We start from the raw sequence: 21,047 nt of genomic DNA on the forward strand, positions 1-21,047 counted from the left end.
TTGCCTTTTTTTTCTCCCAGTAGAATGAAGTAGAAGTTTTCAGGCGTTTGGTGGGTTTGTGGGGCTTTATTTTGTTTAGAATCAAAGACTGGAAAGTAGTCATTGATTTTTATCAATTAACGCATATGTAATATGCTACTCCTTTAATCTTTCTTATACCTGATACCTTAAAAGATAGGTTTGATAACTATAGTTAGTTCAATAATTTATATTTTGATGTTGTTTTGGTTTTATTAATCAGTTAAACTTTTTTCAAAGTACATAAATTTTTAAAAATTAAAACTACAAAAAAAATACAGAAAGTATGAAAAGCATGTCTCCTACTCCAGTCTCCCTGAACAGGAAAAATACCAGTTTTTTTATTTATTACTCTAAAAATAATAATATTCCATTCCTATACAATCATATATGTATAAATATATAGCTCTCCTTGTGCACAAGTGGTGGGAACATGCCATGCTTTTTGTTCTGAATCTTACTTTTTTCTTTTAATGGTATTTGAAATACTGTCTTGAAGATTGTTCCATATCTGAATGTATGTGTGTTTTCAGTTTATTAGTACATCGTATGTGTGTACCTGTCTTTATCCTCAACCCACTATGCTAAACATTTAAGTATTTGCTCTTATAAACTATACTGCCATAGGCATCTTTGAATGTCAACTTGTGCATGTATGTAAATATATTTATAATAAATGCCTAGACTGATATGCATATTTAAAATTTTTATACATATTTCAAATTTTCCCCTTATTAAAATTATGCCAACAGTATTCACCATGTTGTATGATAACAGAGCATTGATTTTTCTAGTAAAAATTGCTGAAAATTCTATTCCTAAAAGATTTTAAGAATTAAGCTTCCAGTGTATGACAGATGGAAAGTGCACTTTGCACTCATATTTAATTACAAATTAATCTTGGTGAATTTTAAAATATCCTGTTAAATTGATTCCTGCAGCTGCTTTAAATATAATGTCTCTGTGCATTTCAGTTGAACCCCTTACAGCCCCTTTTCACTGTTTGTTTGTTTGTTTGTTTCAGGTATTAAAGTGGAATTTTACTACTCCACGGGATGAATACATTGAGCAACTAAAAACTCAGATGTCTAGCTGTGTGGCTAAATGGTTACAAGATGAGATGTTTCACCCAGACTTTCAGCATCATAACAAGGCCCTTGCTGTCATGGTTGATGTAAGTTTGCAACAAAATTATTAGGTGTGAATCTTGGACGTGTGAAAATACTGAGCTCTGTGAAATAATCAGGAGGTTGCATGACTTGAGAACTAGAATACACCATGTTCTCTGTTTTTAGAACTTTGTTATTATCTGATTGAATAAATGACTACATGTCTATAATTTGGGGTCTTAAATGGAGGCTTAAAAATCTATCATCTTTTTTCTGGGACTGTAGTAAAATTTAAGAGTTACTCGCCTCGGGACTTCCCTGTTGGCCCAGTGGTTAAGACTCTGAGCTCCCAATGCAGGGGGCCCAGGTTCGATCCCTGGTCAGGGAACTAGATCCCACATGCTGCAACCAAGACCTGGTGCAGCCAAATAAATGAATAAATATAAAAAAATAAATAAAATTAAATTAAAAAAAAGAGTTACTCGTCTAATAGAAATTAAATTTTTATACAGTCTAATTTTGGGGGATTTTGTATCATTTTCTTTCAAGCACTTGGAGAGCGAGAAAGAGGGTGTCATTGGCTGCCTGGATCTTATCTTAAAGTGGGTTACGCTGCGGTTTTTTGACACCAATACAAGCGTCCTCATGAAAACCCTTGAATATTTAAAATTGCTCTTCACACTGCTAAGTGATGAGGAATATCATCTTACTGAGAACGAAGCATCTTCCTTCATCCCCTATCTTATCCTCAAGGTAAGACATTGTTCTCACTCTGGAAGATTACTCAAGCTCCCAGCTACTTCAGTTCTTGTATTTTTATTCCCTCTCCCGTCTTCCATCTATTGTATGATGATAACCTTCCACCACTCATTTTCTTCTTTCGGATGTAGTAACGCACAAGGGGGTGTGTTTGCTACTCAGACAGTGCCTCACTTTATTATTATTTTCCTTGTTGACCAGGTCGGAGAACCAAAGGATGTCATTCGTAAAGATGTCCGTGCCATCCTGAACCGGATGTGCCTTGTCTACCCAGCCAGCAAGATGTTCCCCTTCATCATGGAAGGAACCAAATCCAAAAACTCCAAGCAGAGAGCAGGTAAAGCAACTATTAATTGATGCCTATGTCTGCAGCAGTGACCTCTCAAAGAGATAGTTTATAGGTGAACCAGGAAGTCTCTTGGTTCCAGCCCTCTGATTTGGACTGTGAGAGTGATGAGTTGCACACTGGTGGAGCCACGGTATCAGGTGATACAGGCGCTGCCCAGCACCTCCCTGGTGACACAATCAAGTGCACAGGGGCCATCTGACTCACAGGCATCCCTTCTGGAGCACTTGCTGCAGCACCATTGTTTCATTGTATATTTTGTGGAAGGCAATAAACAAGGAGAAATTCAAGGGAGAGCCAGAATAAGACTTTAGCCCTTCATGTATGCCAAGGGAAATGTATCCAGTAAACGTAGGTCTTTGTGCCAAATGTGTGTTGCTGCTGCTGCTGCTAAGTCACTTCAGTTGTGTCCGACTGTGCGACCCCATAGACGGTAGCCCTCCAGGCTCCCCCATCCCTGGGATTCTCCAGGCAAGAACACTGGAGTGGGTTGCCATTTCCTTCTCCAGTGCATGAGAGTGAAAAGTGAAAGTGAAGTCGCTCAGTCATGTCCGACTCTTTGCGACCCCATGGACTGCAGCCTGCCAGGCTCCTCCATCCATGGAATTTTCCAGGCAAGAGTGCTGGAGTGGGGTGCCATTGCCTTCTCCGAATGTGTGTTGAGTGTCCTTAATCTAGCTTTTCTTCCCCATCAGAGTGCCTGGAAGAACTGGGGTGTCTGGTCGAGTCCTATGGCATGAATGTTTGCCAGCCAACCCCGGGAAAAGCCTTAAAGGAGATAGCAATTCACATAGGAGACCGTGACAACGCTGTGCGCAATGCTGCGCTCAACACCATCGTCACAGTGTACAATGTGCATGGGGATCAAGTGTTCAAGCTGATTGGAACCGTGAGTCACTTTTCTCTGAACATTTTCAGCATGTTGTGAATTGAAAGATCACGTAGGTGACAAATTTCATTCCATCTCAATTCTTAAGTTTTTACCACTTTTTATTAAAACTCAACCTCTTGATATGTCCTGAAATCCATATAAACCCTTGATGGTGCATCTGATTACTTTAGGACACTTAAGGCTATGTTTTACCAGAAGTTAGATTTTCTTTCTAAGCATTCCCCTCTTATCAATTTGCTTTAGATGAAAACTATTTTTGAATCAAGAAATTTGAACTAGTCTGGGATTTAAATTGTGCCTGGCAGTCTCCTTGATAATTTTACTATGTTTATTTTTTAGTGAGTAAGTACTCATTTGTATATAATGTGGATTCTGGTACCTGTCAGATCAAAAAGGTCTTGAGTTACAGCCATTAGCCAGACTCTCCAAACATAGAAGGTTCTGTTTTTGACTCCTAGTTCCTCTGAGCCAATCACTACCATGACTGGACCCGTTCTTCACTCCAGTTACCTCTTAGTAGCACATATATTTATCCTGTGCTTTATTTTTTTATTTACATTTATCTCATTTAATCCTCACTATAAGGCCAGTGAAGGAGATAAAGCAGATGGGAATTTTACAGATGACCAGAAGTGAGGCTTCTTGCCCATAGCCACACCACTAGTTTAGTGGTGACACCACAAAAATGAGGAAGTTTTGTTTAATTCTTGACCTTTTTATTTGTAGTTATTCATGAGGCCTTTTCTTTTGTATCCTTTCCTTGTTTCATATGTTCTCTTACTAAAGCAAGTCAGCTTTTAGCAACAGTTGATTTTAAAGTATAGGTAGTGTTTGAAAGTGAACATACCCTAACCTAGGAGGTCCTATTTGCTTCAGCATGAAAATGGAAATTAATTCTTAGGTCTTCCAATTATATGAAGATTATATGAGGTTTTTGGGCTTCCCTCATATCTCACTCAGTAAAGAATCTGCCTGCAATGCAGGAAACCTGGGTTTGACTCTTGGGTTGGGAAGACCCCGTGGAGAAGGAAATGGCCACACACTCCAGTATTCTTACCTGAACAGTCCCATGGACAGAGAGGAACCTGGCAGGCTATAGTCCATGGGGTCATAAGAGTCGGACACGATTTAGTGACTAAACCACCATATGAGGTTTTTAATTCTCTGAAATTCTAGTAGAGAGGTGAGCTAATAAATGTGGCTTCTGTTAACAGCTTTCTGAAAAAGATATGAGCATGCTTGAGGAGAGGATTAAGCGGTCAGCAAAAAGGCCTTCAGCTGCACCAGTGAAACAGGTGGAAGAGAAACCTCAGCGCACACAGAGCATAAGCTGCAACACCAACATGCTGCGCAAGGGGCCAGCTGAGGACATGTCCTCCAAACTCAAGTATGTGGGGCGAGGTGCTGGCCCGAGGTGCTTCTGTGGCCTTTGCCTGTGTGCTCAGAGCTTATCCTGTGACATAATCTTGAGTTCTTGTAGCCATTATCATGCATGACACAGTGTCTGGGTATATGTCTTGTAACCAAATGTTTAATCCTTCAGTCTTCATTGTCTTTGTCTCAAAACCACTTCTAAATAGTCTTGTGCCTTCTTTCACTGCTTTTCCGTGGACAGAATTATGTATCGCACTTATAGGATGTAAGTACTGCCTGCTAATTTCTCATTAGCAGGGCTCTTATATCTTTCTAACTTCTGACTTGGATTCATCCCCTCTGGAGGGCCACTGGTGTAGAGTTTATAACCAGGGTGGAGGGTGTTCAAGTAGCTTTGAGTCAAGCCTTCCCTGAAAGTCCACTGGCTAGCAGAAGTGTCAGCTCAATGTCATGTGGCCAAAGCACTGGTTCGCCTTCTTCCTTGTGTTCTGTTTGGTCATGCACAGGCTCCTATTCTTCTCATTAAGCTGAGTAAAATGCATGCCACCCAGAATTGGCTTAGGGACTCAAAAAACTGCCTTCTAAGCAAGATAACTCTATTTTGGGTCATATCATGAGTGTAATTTTAACCAGTTTGAATTTGGAAACTGAATATCTACTGCTTAGATGTAATGCTGGTCCCAACTCGTCAAGAGTGAATATTCCTTAAAAGAGGTGATTGTCCCTGAAGTATAAAATTTACTGAACACTGCATGGGATGATGCTTGTAATTAGAAAAACATAAACACTGGTTAAATTGGTGGAAAAAATCCAGGCAGTCTAGATATTCCTTAGGTTTTTGCCCAGAAGTCGTGACCTTTGAGTCAATATAAATATTCTTTATTGTTTACTGCCACAACCGGAATAGCTGTACAAGGTTGGTTGGCTTTGGTGAACTAGAGAGAATACTTATAATTTGGCAGTACTATAAGTACAAGTGAATCTACTCTCTCAGGATTTTCATGAACCAGCGTTGTTGCCCATTGAAGACACTTGCTTAGAGGCAAGGATTTAAATCATTCAGGGGGGCTGAAACCAGAAGTTGAACGTCTGTCGTGCAGCTTTGGGGAGGTTGGCAGTGCTGCTGTTGCCCTCAGGTTCAGAAGTCTCTCTGATTCAGGAGCCTCCTTTTGCTCCCCGTAGCCAAGCCCGAGGCATGAGTGGGCACCCCGAGGCCACGCAGATGGTGCGCCGGGAGTTCCAGCTGGACCTGGACGAGATCGAGAGCGACAGCGCTGCGGTGCGCTGCGAGATGCCGGAACTCGTGCAGCACAAGCTGGACGACATTTTCGAGCCGGTGCTCATTCCTGAGCCCAAGTGAGTTAGTCCGTCTCAGCGTGAGCGGTTCGTGACCATCGGGGTGTATGTACTGAAGAGGGTTCTCTGTGCAGTTACAGCTTTTTAGATTTGATTCAGTCCAGTTCAGTCGCTCAGTCGTGTCCGACTCTGTGCGACCCCGTGGACCGCAGCACGCCAGGCCTGCCTGTCCATCACCAACTCCCAGAGTTAAACTCATGCCCACTGAGTTGGTGATGCCGTCCAACCATCTCATCCACTGTTGTCCACTTCTTCTCCCACCTTCAATCTTTCCCAGCATCAGGGTCTTTTCAAATGAGTCGGTTCTTTGCATCAGGTGGCCAAAGTATTGGAGTTTCAGCCTCAGCATCAGTGCTTCCAATGAATATTCAGGACTGATTTCCCTTAGAATAGATTACTGTCTGGCTAATAGTGGTTCCTTATTGAAACATGGATCTAGTGGGGAATTGCATAATTCCAACTCATTGGGATACTTTGTAATAAATGAATGTTTTCCTTTGCTCCGCTCTCTAGGATCCGGGCTGTTTCTCCACACTTTGATGATATGCACAGTAATACAGCATCCACAATCAATTTTATTATCTCCCAAGTAGCCAGTGGCGACATCAACACAAGCATCCAGGCTCTGACACAGGTAATGGTGTTGCCCATGGCAGTGACCCCATGGGTGACTGCAGAGCAGTGATAGTGGTGGCTGCACGCTGAGGACAGCCTGAGGGCAGGCGGGCAGTGCTCAGTGCCACCCTGACGACCCCATGCGCAGGGCCCGCTCTCAGACATCACCTGCTGCGCAGAGGAAGTAGATAGGGAGAGCTCTAATAGAGCCTTGCTGTTTACAGCTGCATTCTTTCACCCGAGGCTGGACCATAGCAATGGGTAGGAACCAGCTTTCATGGAGCTTTCTTAGACTTCAGTGGACAGAGACAAACACAAAATACCAATAGTAACTACTGTGCAAATAAAACTCAAGTGGGGGATGGGAGAGAGGGGACTAAGTGCCCGTTGCTTAGATGGGTGGTTGGGCCTCAAGCAGAGGACAGCTAATACAAAAGCTGGAGTACAGAAGCTCTAGAGTAGGAAACAGAACAGGCCAATGTGCCTGCAGCATAGTTGGCAAGAGGGAGAATGGCACAGAATGACATTTGAAGGGTGGACAGAGGCCAGATCATATAGAGCTGTAAAAGCCCAGCGGTAAGCTGTTTGGATTTTCAGTGTGGTCGGAAGTCATTAGAGACTTTTGAGCAGAGAGAAACTACATGTTTTTTAAAAATCGTTCTCTTCTTCCTCTGCTTCCCTTTCCTAATGGTCCAGTCATACAGCCAGGAGGAGGGTAGCACAAGGAAGACACCTACCTTGTGGCACGGGGTGGGAGTAGAGAGCCACAGGGGCCCAGTGTGAGGGTCTCCAAGCCCAGGTGTTGTGAGGAGGATGTCATGTGGGAGGCATGACTCAGAGCCAGGAAGCAGAGCCAAAGCCGGAAGAAGATGTCCCTGACGGGGAGCTGACATGGCGTGGTATTAGCAGACCCCAGGCAGGGTGAAGAGGACATTCCTGTGTGTTGGAGGGGAGCAGGACAGCTCGTGGGTGGCTCAGAACGGGGACTCAGAGCCCTAACAGTGGAGGCTGGCCTGGGGAACCAAGCAGAGATGATGGCAGAGATGGGAGATTGGTTACATATAAAGGGATTGGTCAAATAGATATAATAAGGAAAATGGGGGCCAGAGAAGGGTGATAAAATATGGAAGCCCAGGAAAAGAAAATGAACTCTGCTATTGGACTGGAGTTAGATGCATCAGTATGAATTCATGTTTTTCAATACACAGATGTAGAAATAAATGGGTGTGCATATGTATATATGTGATATATAATAAATGAATGTTACAGATAACATGCATATATAGATATATAATAGCTATCCAGAATACTTAAGAACTCCTATAACTCATTGACAAAAAAATAAAACCCAGTTCAAAAGTTGGCAAAGGACATGAACAGACATTTTTCTAAAGATGATATACAAATGGCAAATAAGTGAGTAAAAAGATGCTCACCATCATTAGTCACTAGGGAAATATAGATCAAAACCACAGTGAGTTACCACTTCACAGCCATTAGAATTTTTTTTTTAGTGAAAAATAGCAAGTGTTTGCCACAATATGGAGAAACTGGAACCTGAGTGTATCGCTGGTGGAAACATAAAGTACTATAACCATTGTGGAAAATAGTTTAGTGGTTTCTCAAAAAGTTAAATATAGAATTACAATAGGATCCTCAGATCCCCTCCTAGAAAGCAGAGATTCAAACAAATACTTATGCTCCAAAGTTCACAGCATCATTATTGACAATAGCCAGAAGGTGGGAGGAAACTGTTCAAGTGTCCATCAACAGATGAATGAATAAACAAAATTGGGTGTGTATATATATTTATATATACATATACACACACACAGTGGAATATTAGTCATAAAGAAGAACGAAATTGTGACACATGCTTCAACACGGATGAACCTTGAAAGCATTATGCTATATAGAATTAATCAGGCACAAAGGGACAAGTATTGTGTGATTCCACTTACATGAGGTACCTAGAATAGCCAAATAAAGAAACTAGATTAGAGTTTCCTAGGGGTTGGGCAGGTGGATGGATAGAGACTTATTATTTTAATGGGTACAGATTCTGTCTGGAATAATGGCAAAGTTCTGGAAATAGTGATGATGGTTTTTAAGTTTTGTTAAATGACATTATTTTGTGACATTTCCAAATAAACAGAAATATACTGTGTTCTCAAGATTCAATGTTATAAAGATGCCAGCTTCTCCTCAAGTTATATCTGTAAATTCTATGCCATTCCAATCAAAATCTTAAGTTTTTTTTTCTGAAGTTGAGAAGCTGATTCTAAAATTTATGTGGGAAATCAAAGGGCCTAAAAATAGCAGAGACAGTTTTAAGACAATGTTTTAAAATAAAAACACAATAGAAAGGACTTAAACCACTGGTATTAGCAGTGATGACAGAGCCACTGTAATTAAGTCAGCATAGTACTGGCCCAAGGAAAAGCAGGCAGACCATCAGGATGGAACATCTATAGGAAACTTAAAGCACAGGAGTCATTAATATCTCTTAACAAATGTAAAAAGTAGAAGATATACTGACCAAATTCTTTGCTGAAAACCCAGCAAAATTGTTAATAAATAATATTAATATCACAGAAGATTTTTATTTATATTCACTCTCAAAATTGTTCCATACATTTTGGCATCTAATATATTGATAAAGTGATTTTTTAAAAAAATTTGAGGCTTGAAATTTCTAATTCAATTCTGAAAATATAAAGAAATATTATGTTGTTAAAAAAAAAATTAACATATGATAAAGTATTATTAAAGTACAGATTCTGTTCAGATTCCACAAAATTTTAGGCTAGTGTCCATTATTTGTTTTCATACCTCATTCAAGATTCCACATTGTATTTAGTTGCATTGAGCAGCTTCAGCTGCACGTAACAGATTCTGGTAAATTCCCTTATCATTTTTATTCTGTTACAAATATTTTCTGATTTTCCTTGTTATATTATAGCTTCTTAGGTATACCATCATTTAAAAGTGGACTTTTAATTTCCAAATACATGGAGTTTTTAAAGTGTATTTAATATTAACTTCTCATTTTTATGTTAATTTCTCATTTAAACACTTTGTTATCTGCAGTCATGCCTCTGTTTTTTAAGTCTTCTAACTTTATTGAGGCTTTCAATGGCTAAGTCAAAGATCTCCTTTGGTAAATGTCACACTGAAATTGAAAATATGTGGGCTATTAATATCTTTTAATATTGATTTCTAACATAGTTCCACAGTGATAAGAGACAGACTATGATTTCAACACCTTTAGACCTTGAAACTTTCACCTTATTTTATGTCCCTGGATATGTTCCAGTGTCTGCTAGTTTACTGTCTATGCGAACTTTAAATAGAATGTCTATCCTACTGTTGTATGAAAATTGTATGAATCTTAATTATATTGAATAGATTCATAGTGCTTTTCAGGTCTACTATATCCTGCTTTTACTGTATATTCTTTCTACTAACTTTTGAAAGTTTGATATTGAAACTCCAACTAAAAATCTTAATTTGGCTCAAAAAGTAATTGTAATATTTGGGGCACTATGTGTAACTTTGTTCTGTATTTTCCAAGTCTTCTGTAAATGTGTTATCATACTTTCATAGTTTAAAAAATAAACAAGAGAAAAAAAAAATCAAAACTCTTAAAGGAAATAATTTCCCTCTACAACTGTACTGAAGTTACTGAACTCAGAAAAATATATTGCCTGAAGTGCATTTATTATTGAAGAAAGGCTAAAATAAAGTAACTTAGTACTTATACTTAGAAAGTAGAAAAATAAAAAAATAAAAAATTTGAGAGTAGGTAATATAGCTAAAACTCATGAAATTCTAAAAGCCAGTTCTTATTTTTAAAAAAAGATTTAAAATGAAAAATCCCTTACTAGCCTGATTGGAGAGCAAAAGTATAAGTACCGGGGTAAAAAAGGAACTAACCATAGATGTGGAAGAGATTCTTTTAAAAAATAAGATAACACACATGTAACCCTAAAGTGATTAAGCATGTATGCAACTCTCTGGAAACTTGATTCAACTGATCCCCGATCCCAATTTTTTGAAATAACCAAGGAATTTGGGGAAACCATTGAAAAATACGGTTTTTCAGGCAGGAAACCCAGAACCTAAAATGAAAAGACAAATTTAATCATATAAAAATTTTTAAGATTTTAATTTGGAGAAATTTACTATATACTTTCAATAAACAAGTGTTATATTGTAGGATATATTTGCTTATGACCAATAAAGGACCAATAACTACAGTAAGCAGAACTCTTACTAACTCTTGAGAAAAAGAGAACCTAAAAAAAGAAAGTAACTCAAGGATAAGAATAGGCAAATCACAGAAGATATCCAAATGGCCAGTAAATACCTGTGAAAAGATGTCCAGCACCTCCCCACCATAGAAATGCACATTAAAATAATAAGATCATCACATTTAAACTTTCAGAGTGATAAAAAGTAAAATGAGTAATAATACTTCCAGCTGATAGAGACACTGAAGAAACAGTACTCTTACACATTACATGTAGAAATGAGAATTAGCGTTAGTGCATTTTTACACTTGATCTTAGCCAAAAGGCCGAGAAGCGATTACGTTAGTGCATTTTTAAAGAAAACAACATAGCATAATTTTAAATGTTTTATCCTTCAACCTAAAAAGTTAAACTCTGGGCACACTTTTTTTTTTAGAAACTAAAAGACAAGTACCTTGGGATATATATACACACAAAGATGTTTATTATAAAATTATAGTGGACAAGATATCCAAACTAGTTGATCAGTCAGGGAATGATGAAGTTTTGGTGTGTCTGTATGTGGATTGTATAATACAGCCTTTAAGAGTAGAATTGTTTCTGTTGACTTTAAGGATTTTTATAATTTTCTGTTAGGAAAGCTAGATGCAGAGAACTGTATATACTATAAATATGGAATAAACAGTGCCCTAAACCTTGACCCTATGTATGTGTGCATGTATGGTTATATGTGTTTTTAAAATGTATATAATATATATATTATATTTTTAAAATATTTTGTCCATGTTGAAAGTGTTATTAAACTGTTCCAGTTATATAAAATTGTATGTGCTTATGGGTATACATGCGTAAAGAAATTAAAGTAGGACCACCAGCTTCTCAACCCAGGACGGCACCAGTCACATTGCACTTTGTACAGACGGTGCCCTCTGGACTTGTGCAGTGTAGCAGCCTTGCAGGAAAAAGTGGTCATGAATTGTCAGTAACGATTGTCTCAGGGTGTAATTTATGTAATCTTAAAAATAAGATATTTTTACAGTAGTGAATAGGAAGTGTATGTTTTTCCCATAGTAATATTTTATTATTAGTGACAGCCAGTCTGCTGAACCAAAAACACCTGGATCAAGATGTGGAAAACTTGGGTATTGAATTTGAACTAAGTAGCCTGATTTTACTGAGCCTCATTTTTCTCATCTGGTAAATGAAGATCTTACATCCAGCCCTGTCTGTTTCTACCTCTCAGAGCTGTTGGAATAATCAAATGACATAATGGGTATAAAAACACTCTCTCTTTAATAAATTAGCATTTAAACACAAGGATTATTATCCCCTAAACTAGATAGCAAACCTCTTAGAATAGGAGCTACAGTTAATTCACACCGTAGTATCTTGCTCTGTAAATATTTATTGAATGAGTCCCTAAGGACTAGTTATTTGTCTGTTAAGTGATTGAGTTTTTTCAAGTTAAGATATTAGAAATGCTTTGCTAATAAATATTGGAAAGACTTGTAGTGTCTTCCTGCTACCTAGAAGTATAAAGCTTGGAAAATACATCTTGGATTTTTGTTATCAGATCGATGAGGTCCTGAGACAGGAAGACAAAGCCGAAGCCATGTCTGGCCATATTGATCAGTTCCTCATAGCTACGTTCATGCAGTTGAGACTCATCTACAACACGCATATGGCAGACGAGAAACTGGAGAAGGATGAAATCATCAAGTTGTATAGCTGTATCATTGGCAACATGATTTCGGTAAGGCTACCTCTGCAGATCCTGAGTTTCCCTTCAGTCTCTCATCCCACCCAGGTTCTCAAGCCTGAGTCGGTTCTGATGTTCTAGTGAAACGTGGGAAACATATATCATTTGTGGGATTTTTCCGTGTAAGCTATTGACTGCTTCCACTGGACACTGGACAACATTCCAGCTCATCTTATTGTGAGGAGACTTACAGACTACCTGGAATTCTGCTTTTTGCCAGTTTCTTCATCTGTCATGGTTGGGCCTTGGTTGGCTTTTACAGAAACTGATTTGTCAGTAATGATTGTCTCAGGGTGTAATTTATGTAATCATAAAAATAAGATTTTTTTACAGTTGTGAATAGGAAGTATGTGTTCACATTAAAAATACTTTTTATAAGAGTAGGAAGCATGCCAATTAATTTTCACTATTACTGGAGGTTTGGGAGAGTAGTGATCTTTATTTTTTTCCTAGTACTCTTAATTTTTTTTCCATTTATTTTTATTAATTGGAGGCTAATTGCTTTACAATATTTTAGTGGTTTTTGCCATACATTGACATGAATCAACCATGGATTTACATGTGTTCCCCATCCTGATCCCCCCTCCTGCCTCCCTCTTGAATTTTTATAAATACAGTATAATCGTTTATTAGACTATGCCGCCCATGTTTCTCTTCCTCACTGTGTATGTTGAGTTTCACACCTCTCTAACAGAATTATCATTGGATAGCTGTTTCAGATAGAAAGCCTCGCCCGGGAGGCCTCCACTGGAGTTTTGAAAGACTTGATGCATGGCCTCATCACCTTAATGCTGGATTCTCGAATTGAAGATCTGGAGGAAGGGCAGCAGGTGATCCGCTCTGTGAACCTCTTGGTGGTGAAAGTTCTGGAGAAGTCAGACCAGACTAACATCCTGAGGTATATTTGTACTATGAGCATTAGAGTCTGGAACAGCTTTTCTTTTTTGTCTACACATAGAAACCAAAAGGTACTAGATCGGTTGTAAGTTTAGGTTTGTCTGATAAATTATTACTCTTCTCTTCCTCAAGAACCAGTTATTCCAACCTGAGACAGAAGTTATAGTAAGTAACAACTCAAGAAGCCAGCCAATATTACGAGTTTTCTAGAATAGGACCATGGAATTTGTCAGTTACCTCCTCTTTGGTATACATTTCATTTCATGTACATTCCTTTCTTAACTACCAGTGACAGTGAGAAATAGCTACAAGCTTTACCATTTACCAACTGGTAACTTACTAAGCTTCAGTGATGTTTATTTTCTTAATGACTGAGTAATCAAGGACAGTTCCTGATGCATGAGCTCTTCATTTCTCGGGTGGATAGAGACTGCTTACACTTGGCCTTTCAGTTACTGACTTTAATTGGAATGCAGGCTTGAAACTTACTAATGCTGTTGTGTTGGGTTTGTTTTCTAGTGCCCTTCTTGTTTTGCTGCAAGACAGCCTCCTAGCAACAGCCAGTTCTCCCAAATTCTCAGAGCTTGTTATGAAGGTGAAGTTGACATAATTTGATCTCTTTTCTTTTAAAGTGTAGGGAAAGAGGATTGAAAGTAAGTCAGCCAGGCACACCTGAATAATATAGTTGTTCTCCATTTTTTCCTTTCCTTCTGTACCCCCAGTTCAGGCCTAAAAAAATTCCTGGTCTCAAACAATGAAAGGATAGAACTATTTTGTGAATATCTTGTTTTCCTAGAATCTAAAGGCAAGAAGTTTGATGAGACAAATTTCATTTCTCATGGGGGGAAAAAATATGTATAGACTTACAATATTTTGGTCTCTTTGAAAAACTGCAGATGAACATATCTGTAACATTATAATACTGTTACTGCGCTGTCATAGTGTAAAATATTTTTGTTTCCTCAGAGTAGATTTGATTAGGTAATATGAACTACTTTCAGGAATCAAACAAACCCAGGACAGAATTTCCTCATTTACTTATCATTTAAGGTCCCATCTCTAGGGTGTGGGAGAGGAATGAAGGTGGTCAGGTGGATGACTTGTCACACTTTACCCAGTGACATGGTTGAAGTAAATGATACTGTTCATGTTAGCCGCTGAACTCGAAGGTTCATGAGGTGCCACTTTCATATCCCTGACCATCCTTTAGAGATGATCTCAGAGCTTAGGGAAAACAATGGTGACAGAGATTATCCTCATTCTTCAGTGACTCTGTCTGACTTTCGTTTCCTTTTTAAATAGTGTCTCTGGAGGATGGTTCGACTACTGCCTGATACCATCAACAGCATTAATCTGGACAGAATTCTTCTGGATATACACATTTTCATGAAGGTCTTCCCCAAAGAAAAACTCAAGCAATGCAAAAGTGAATTTCCCATAAGGACCCTAAAAACGCTGCTGCACACTCTATGCAAACTAAAAGGGCCCAAGGTGAGTGAGAAGAGCAACCATTCCCGTGGTAGCTTGAGAGAACATCACGGATGTGGGACCGCTGCTATTCAACGCACACGTCTGTCCCTCAGATTCTAGACCACCTGACTATGATTGACAACAAGAACGAGTCAGAGCTGGAGGCCCACCTCTGCCGGATGATGAAGCACAGCATGGAGCAGACCGGGAGCAAGTCTGACAAGGAAACAGAGAAGGGAGCTTCTCGGATTGTGAGTGTCCTGACTTCAAAGACTGCGAGCAGTGGTCTTGCCAAAGGGATGAGTCACCGGAGCCTGTCTTTCTTAGGGCCTAAGGTGAAGGTTCAGGGATTAGTTCAATCACCTTGAAGTTTTCAAATATATACTCTAACCTTGTGCTTTTTGTCCCTAAGAAAAGTTTCTGTGTCCATGCCTAAGGCATCTGTGTCTCTAGATAAATTTAGGGAGGGACTTTCCTCCCTAAGTTTAGTTGAAAACCTGAGACTGTTATGTTTCTGTGCAGCCTCTGCAGCTCTGCGGCTTCTGTTATCTGCAACATACAAGGAAGGGCTGAAGTTTGAGATAAGGTTTTCAGTTCTTATCCAACCACTGGTTCCTACCTAATAACTCAGATCTAACCAATGATTCCTTCCTTGTGTCTTTAGGATGAAAAATCATCAAAGGCCAAAGTAAATGATTTCTTAGCTGAGATTTTTAAGAAGATTGGCTCTAAAGAGAACACTAAAGAGGTGAGAGGGAAAAGGTTGACCCAGATGGGGATCTGCTTTATGGAAGAGTTACTAACATCTGTCTCCACCTCCTTTTCCTTGTTTACCAGGGCCTAGCAGAGTTATATGAGTACAAGAAGAAATATTCAGACGCTGACATTGAACCGTTTCTGAAAAACTCCTCCCAGTTCTTCCAGAGCTACGTTGAGAGAGGCCTTCGGGTGATTGAGATGGAGAGGGAGGGCAAAGGCCGTCTTCCGTCCTCAGCAGGTACGGTGACTCCAGGAAAAGCTCAGAATCGCTCCCGCCTCGGCCACCCGGGCTTCCGCCGGGCTTACGTTTCTGCCCACGCCTCTCAGTCTTAACGGCCACAGTGAGGCAGAGTGGCAGCTCTCACTCAGCCTCGATCCGTGTCAGGGTCTGGCATTGGCCGCGCTCTCTGTCCCTGGAAACGGCCTCTCCCCGGGCCCTGGGCCTCCACGATCTCGGTCCCCTCCTCCTCACTGCTGCCCCCAGGGCGCTCCAGCTCTTAATGTTGTTGTCGCCCTGGGTTCTCACCCTCACCCCCTTAACTTCTTCTCCCAGCACTTTAAATACAGTTTCTGTGCCAGCAAGGCCCAGTTTTCTCTGTTGTCCAGCTCAGCTCTCCTCCCTGTGCCTGACATCAGACACCAAGTTGCTGGTGGTCCCCAAAACCTGCTCCAGTTGCGTTCCTCTCCATCTTGCTGGATGGCGACTTTGTCCTTCCGGTTTGCTCAGCCCCCAGCTTTTGAGTTTTCTCTTCCCCTCTGTCAGGGAATCCTTTTGAGGGACTTGTCATGTGGTCCAGTGGTTAAGACTCCATACTTGCAGTGCAGGGGGTGCAGGTTCAGTCCCTGGTTGGGGCACTAAGAGCCCACTTGCCTTGCCTACAGCCAAGGAAAGAAACAGAGAACTTTCTGACTTCCCTTGCCAGACACACAGAGGGTCCACCCCCACTGGTGACCCTCCCCGCCACCCCCACTTCTGTTCCCATCGCCCATGGTCACGTCCCCCGCAGAGCATCTAAAGAGGCTCCTCAGGCGCTTTCCACAGGCTCTCCTTTCATTCAGCGGAGCAGAAAGCCTCACACGAAGGTCTTTGCGGTCTGACGTGCCGTGGCCTCCTGATGCCTTTAGAGCTGTCTCCCTCCTGCTTCCCTCTTTGACTTCGGTTCCACTGCGGCTTAACCAGCCCCCTCGCCGTTCCTGGGACACGCCAGGCACACCCCTTAAGGCTTTTGCACTGGCTCTTCTTGCCTTTAGATTGCTCTTCTCCACGGCAGTCCTGTTTCCTCCTCCTCATCTGTGTCATCCAGGGGGGCCTCACTTACAACTCGCAACCTGCCCCTCACTCCCCCTAGTACTTTACCTCCCGTGACACACCATAGAACATCTTGTTCATTAGAGTGACTGATTGATGTTGGTTTCTGCTAAAATCTAAAATTCACAGGGGTAAAGATTTCTATCCTTCTTGCTGCCTGGCACATGACAGCACTCAGTAGCACTTTGTATGTGAGTGAGGCCCGCCCTGCTGTTAAGCTGGAACGTTACTGACCACACGGTGAGAAAACCTGAATTAGAGAGTGACTGCTCAAGGGTCTAGAGACAAAAGGAAGACTTCGGAGGTATCAGTGACAAAAAATAGCTGTCCAGAGCCTTAAACCCAAACAAGGCCCAACTGCTGCAGGCCGCTCACCAGGCAGAGCCCTCTCAGTGGTCCTGTATTTAGTTCTTTCCCGGTGCAGTGACGCTCACCTACTCTTAGCCCGAAACTCTGTGCCTGTGAAACGGTCCCTCCTCGCGTCTCCGGTTCAGGTCAGGGTCCCTCACACCACGTACCTTTCTAGCCTGCAGTGTCACTTATCTTCTCTTGTTTCTTGTTGTTTTTTTGTTGTTACTGGGTTTTTTGGTTTGTTTTTGCTTTCCCCATAGTTGGTCTTATCTTTAAACCCTGTAAGTTACGCCTCTCCACGACCCAGAGTCCCTCCTGGAAGCGCAGTGAGCAGTGTCAGAGGCCACGCGCGGGCGTTCCTAGTTGAGGTCATGGGGACAAGGCCTCCGTCTCTTATGTCCAGAGTCCTTTCTGAGGAAGCTCAGTGTTTGCAACGCAGGCATGTGACCCCACCGGGAACTGAACGCCTGGAAGTGCTCAGGCTTCCTGCATCGCTGCGTTACTCTTCACTTTTCACCCTCTCAGAGTATTCTCATCTGTACCTGAGAGGATCCCTTTTTCTCGGGAGTAGCCTGTTTTACTTTGTTCTGTTTACCGTAGAGGGTTTTCTTCCCAGTGCTCTTGGCTTATATGATGCCTTTTCATTGATGTCAAATTGGGTATTTTAGATGCTTGCATTTTGTGGTGGTTCTGCTCAGAAATTTAGAACTGTGATAGATTTTGCTTTGGTTTGATTTGGCTCTGGCTTTCCCCACTCCTCCCAGAATGTTGATCTGCTCCAGCTCCTGCTGCTCCTCTTTGGACACCTGTTTCTCCTCTTCCTCCTGAGCTCCTTGCTGTCCTCCCTGGTTGGAATGAGAGTGTTCCCCTGGGTATCACCTGATCGAAATCAAGTCTGATTCTTGAAAGTATTTAAAGTCCTTTAGATTCTTCACTTGGGCACTGAGCATTTACTCAGGAGTAGCTCAGGCACTTGGGATTGCCCAGTTCAGCCAGGGGTGACAAGGGTAAACCCCTGCAGAGCTCAGACGGCAGCAGGAGGGCCCAACTCAACACGCAGTGCTCTTCTGGGGCTTCCCTGGTGGTCCATGGTTAAGGCTCCTTACTTCCATTGCAGGGAGTATGGGTTCAACCCCTGTTCAGGGAACTAGAGCCCACATGAACCACAGGATGAGGCCAAAAAAAAAAATTCAGTGCTTTTCTCTTATCAGTTTTGGAAGTTCTCATTAAGTATATCTTATATATTTCAGAGTACCTTTTATCACCAATGCCAGGTAATCATCAGGTAGAGTGGTGATAATCAAGGCCCAAATTGTTCCCTTCGGTGGGAGATCTAACAAGGGCAGTCAGGGCAGGGGGTATATATCTGAATACTCCTACGTTTCCCCCTTAGGCATCTCCCCTCAGATGGAGGTCACGTGTGTGCCCACCGCTACAAGCACAGTGTCCTCCTTAGGTAACACAAATGGAGAAGAGGTGGGACCGTCTGTCTACCTAGAGAGACTGAAAATTCTCCGACAGCGATGCGGTCTGGACAATACAAAGGTACTGCTCGTCTCCTTCCGCGTGGGGCAGGGAGGGTGATGACCAGCAGGTCAGGCCAGGCTGGCCAGAGAGGCCACGACCCAGCCTCGGAGGGTATTGCCCCGAGGTCAGGCCCACCCTGCCTGACAGCATCTCTCCTCCTCTCGACAGCAGGATGACCGGCCCCCGCTGAGCTCTTTGCTCTCCAAACCGGCAGTTCCCACGGTGGCCTCCTCCACAGACATGCTGCATAGCAAGCTCTCCCAGCTCCGCGAGTCGCGGGAGCAGCACCAGCACTCGGACCCGGACCCCAGCCAGACCCACCCCACAGGCCCCGTGACCTCCTCCCCCTCCACAGCCAACATCGACGACTTGAAAAAGAGACTGGAGAGAATAAAGAGCAGTCGCAAATGAAGCCGCCCCACTGCGGGCGCCCTGCCGCGTTAGTTGACTAAACTAGGAGTCCTCATAGTTCAGGCGGCCTCGGCAGGCCGAGTGTACACAGACTGGCCGTGTGTATCATGCTGTGGGCCTGGGGGAGGAGTCGTCGTGGCACAAGTCTTCTGCACATCGTCCGCTTCTCTCCGCCAGCATCCTGCCTCTCTAGAAGACTGTCTGTGTCTTAGTTTAGTGTACAGACCTGTAAACAGCGGGCCTCCTCTCAGCTCAGACTAGTTTCCATATCCTTTTTCTTTTTAATTGCTCATTTGTAAAGTTGTCCTAATCTTTCCTAGCTTTTAACTATTAGAAACTCTTGACTAGTTTTCCTTTGAGTTTGTGAGCTCTTCTCCTTGTAGCCCTGAAGGGTCACTGTATTCTGTATGAATGCATGGCATGATACAACTAATTTAAGAGTCTTTTATAAATAAAGTTTGCATTAACTATAACTGCGTTCCCAGACGCTCCTGTCGGGGAGTGCTGGGCAGCTCTCCATTGCCGGTTCTTGGGACCCGCTGGGTGCTCAGCCAGGTAGAGAAAGGGTCATCATCGCTCCTATGGAGCTCTGCGTTTTCCTGGCCCACAGGCTTGATGCTTTCTCTCCTTTGGAATAAGAGGAACTCAGCTCTCCTGCTTTCCACATGCAGCTCCTAGGGGAGCAAAGAAATCTTTCTTCCTTGTTTTGAGATTTTTGGTCTCGACTTCCATCGCATCATCACCATGGTTCCAAAGAGCTCTCAGGTCTCCTACCACCTTGCTGCTCAGGCGCATGTGACCTTGTGCCCAGGGGTCAGCTGGGCCGCTGCGGCCGTCACACCGCAGCTAGACTCGGTCACCTTACTAAAGGGACACGGAGAGCACAGGGCTTCCTGCCTGGCCAGCCGAGTCTCTGGATCTAGACGGACAGTTGCTTCACACTCTGTCTCAGTAAAGACTAGAAATAGGGCTTCCCTGGTGGTCCAGTGGCTAAGACTCCGCAGTTCAAAGGTGTCCAGGTTCTATCCCTGGTCAGGGAACTAGATTCCTTATGCCGCAGCTAAAAATACAACTAGCCACAACTAAGATCTGATAGTCAAATAAATCGTGTTTTAAAAAAAAAGCTAGAAATAAACTGAGGATTCACCTCTGCAGCACATTCCACAAGGCCCCCTTCCACAGTCAGAAAACATTTAAGTCAAAGGAACCTTTCTACACACCTCTTACTTAACTGGTGTTCAAGAAATGAAAGGGTGATGAGAAATTAATCTTCTGTTGATTCTAGTCATGATCTTCAGATGGTCCACATGCTGCCTGAAACAAAAAATTAAATTTGCCTCTCCCTTCTATTGGGAATATATATAGAAGCAAGCCTTTCGCTGAAAGGGAGACAGAGGAGAAGGAACGTATTTACAAAGATTGGCTGTGCTTGGATCCTGAACTAACACAGCTAATTTGAAAAACCAAAGTGGCCATCAGTCTTGTGAGAAGGTGCGCCCTTGTTTAAAAAGCAGATTTGGGGTACTACAATTAACCTGATGCCATCCCCCTGCTCTGGGTTAAAGCTCTGGGCTGCCAAGGTCCTGCACACTCACCGAGTTTCCAGTTTATATCCTACTTTCTGGTCAACTGGAACCTAAGAATGAGGAACTCAGTCCTAATTCTTCCTTGATGTATTTTTAAAAAGGAGAATGGGAAAAGAGGAGAGGAAGGGGAGAGGTGGGTAAAGATACCTACCTTAGGTCCCCTCCAGCTTTAAACCATGAAGTCTAAAGACCTTAGCTCCTAGGCCAGAAGGTGACCACCCATGCTGCACCCCCCCGGAGCCTGGGGTTGAGAATT

At 42.2% G+C, this 21,047-nt stretch overlaps 1 protein-coding gene, 1 non-coding gene and 1 pseudogene across 9 annotated transcripts in view; 2 read left to right on the forward strand and 1 right to left on the reverse strand.

Annotated features, from left to right (window-relative positions):
- Positions 1–19,678, forward strand: part of CKAP5 (cytoskeleton associated protein 5) — a 94,845-nt gene extending 75,167 nt beyond the window's left edge. For 5 of the 8 annotated variants that reach the window (XM_065945418.1, XM_065945419.1, XM_065945421.1 and 2 more), the window contains 16 exons: positions 1,043–1,192; positions 1,677–1,880; positions 2,088–2,223; positions 2,928–3,121; positions 4,339–4,511; positions 5,681–5,854; positions 6,368–6,488; positions 12,296–12,475; positions 13,192–13,379; positions 13,898–13,973; positions 14,681–14,869; positions 14,962–15,099; positions 15,513–15,596; positions 15,686–15,845; positions 18,661–18,812; positions 18,963–19,678. In XM_065945418.1, the coding sequence (XP_065801490.1) occupies positions 1,043–1,192; positions 1,677–1,880; positions 2,088–2,223; positions 2,928–3,121; positions 4,339–4,511; positions 5,681–5,854; positions 6,368–6,488; positions 12,296–12,475; positions 13,192–13,379; positions 13,898–13,973; positions 14,681–14,869; positions 14,962–15,099; positions 15,513–15,596; positions 15,686–15,845; positions 18,661–18,812; positions 18,963–19,205 (2,562 nt within the window). In that variant the 3' untranslated portion in view covers positions 19,206–19,678. The remainder of the gene's footprint in view (positions 1–1,042; positions 1,193–1,676; positions 1,881–2,087; positions 2,224–2,927; positions 3,122–4,338; positions 4,512–5,680; positions 5,855–6,367; positions 6,489–12,295; positions 12,476–13,191; positions 13,380–13,897; positions 13,974–14,680; positions 14,870–14,961; positions 15,100–15,512; positions 15,597–15,685; positions 15,846–18,660; positions 18,813–18,962) is intronic. The other 3 variants (XM_065945423.1, XM_065945424.1, XM_065945425.1) reach the window with 3 other exon arrangements.
- Positions 2,330–2,440, forward strand: LOC136176144 (small nucleolar RNA SNORD67). Its single transcript, XR_010664519.1, has one exon. It is a non-coding gene; the product is annotated as a small nucleolar RNA SNORD67 (small nucleolar RNA).
- LOC136176162 (U2 spliceosomal RNA) lies at positions 10,894–11,060 on the reverse strand (annotated as a pseudogene).
- Positions 19,679–21,047: the final 1,369 nt, after the last annotated feature.

The sequence above is a fragment of the Muntiacus reevesi genome, chromosome 9 (genome assembly GCF_963930625.1).
Source record: "Muntiacus reevesi chromosome 9, mMunRee1.1, whole genome shotgun sequence".
NCBI lineage: Eukaryota > Metazoa > Chordata > Mammalia > Artiodactyla > Cervidae > Muntiacus > Muntiacus reevesi.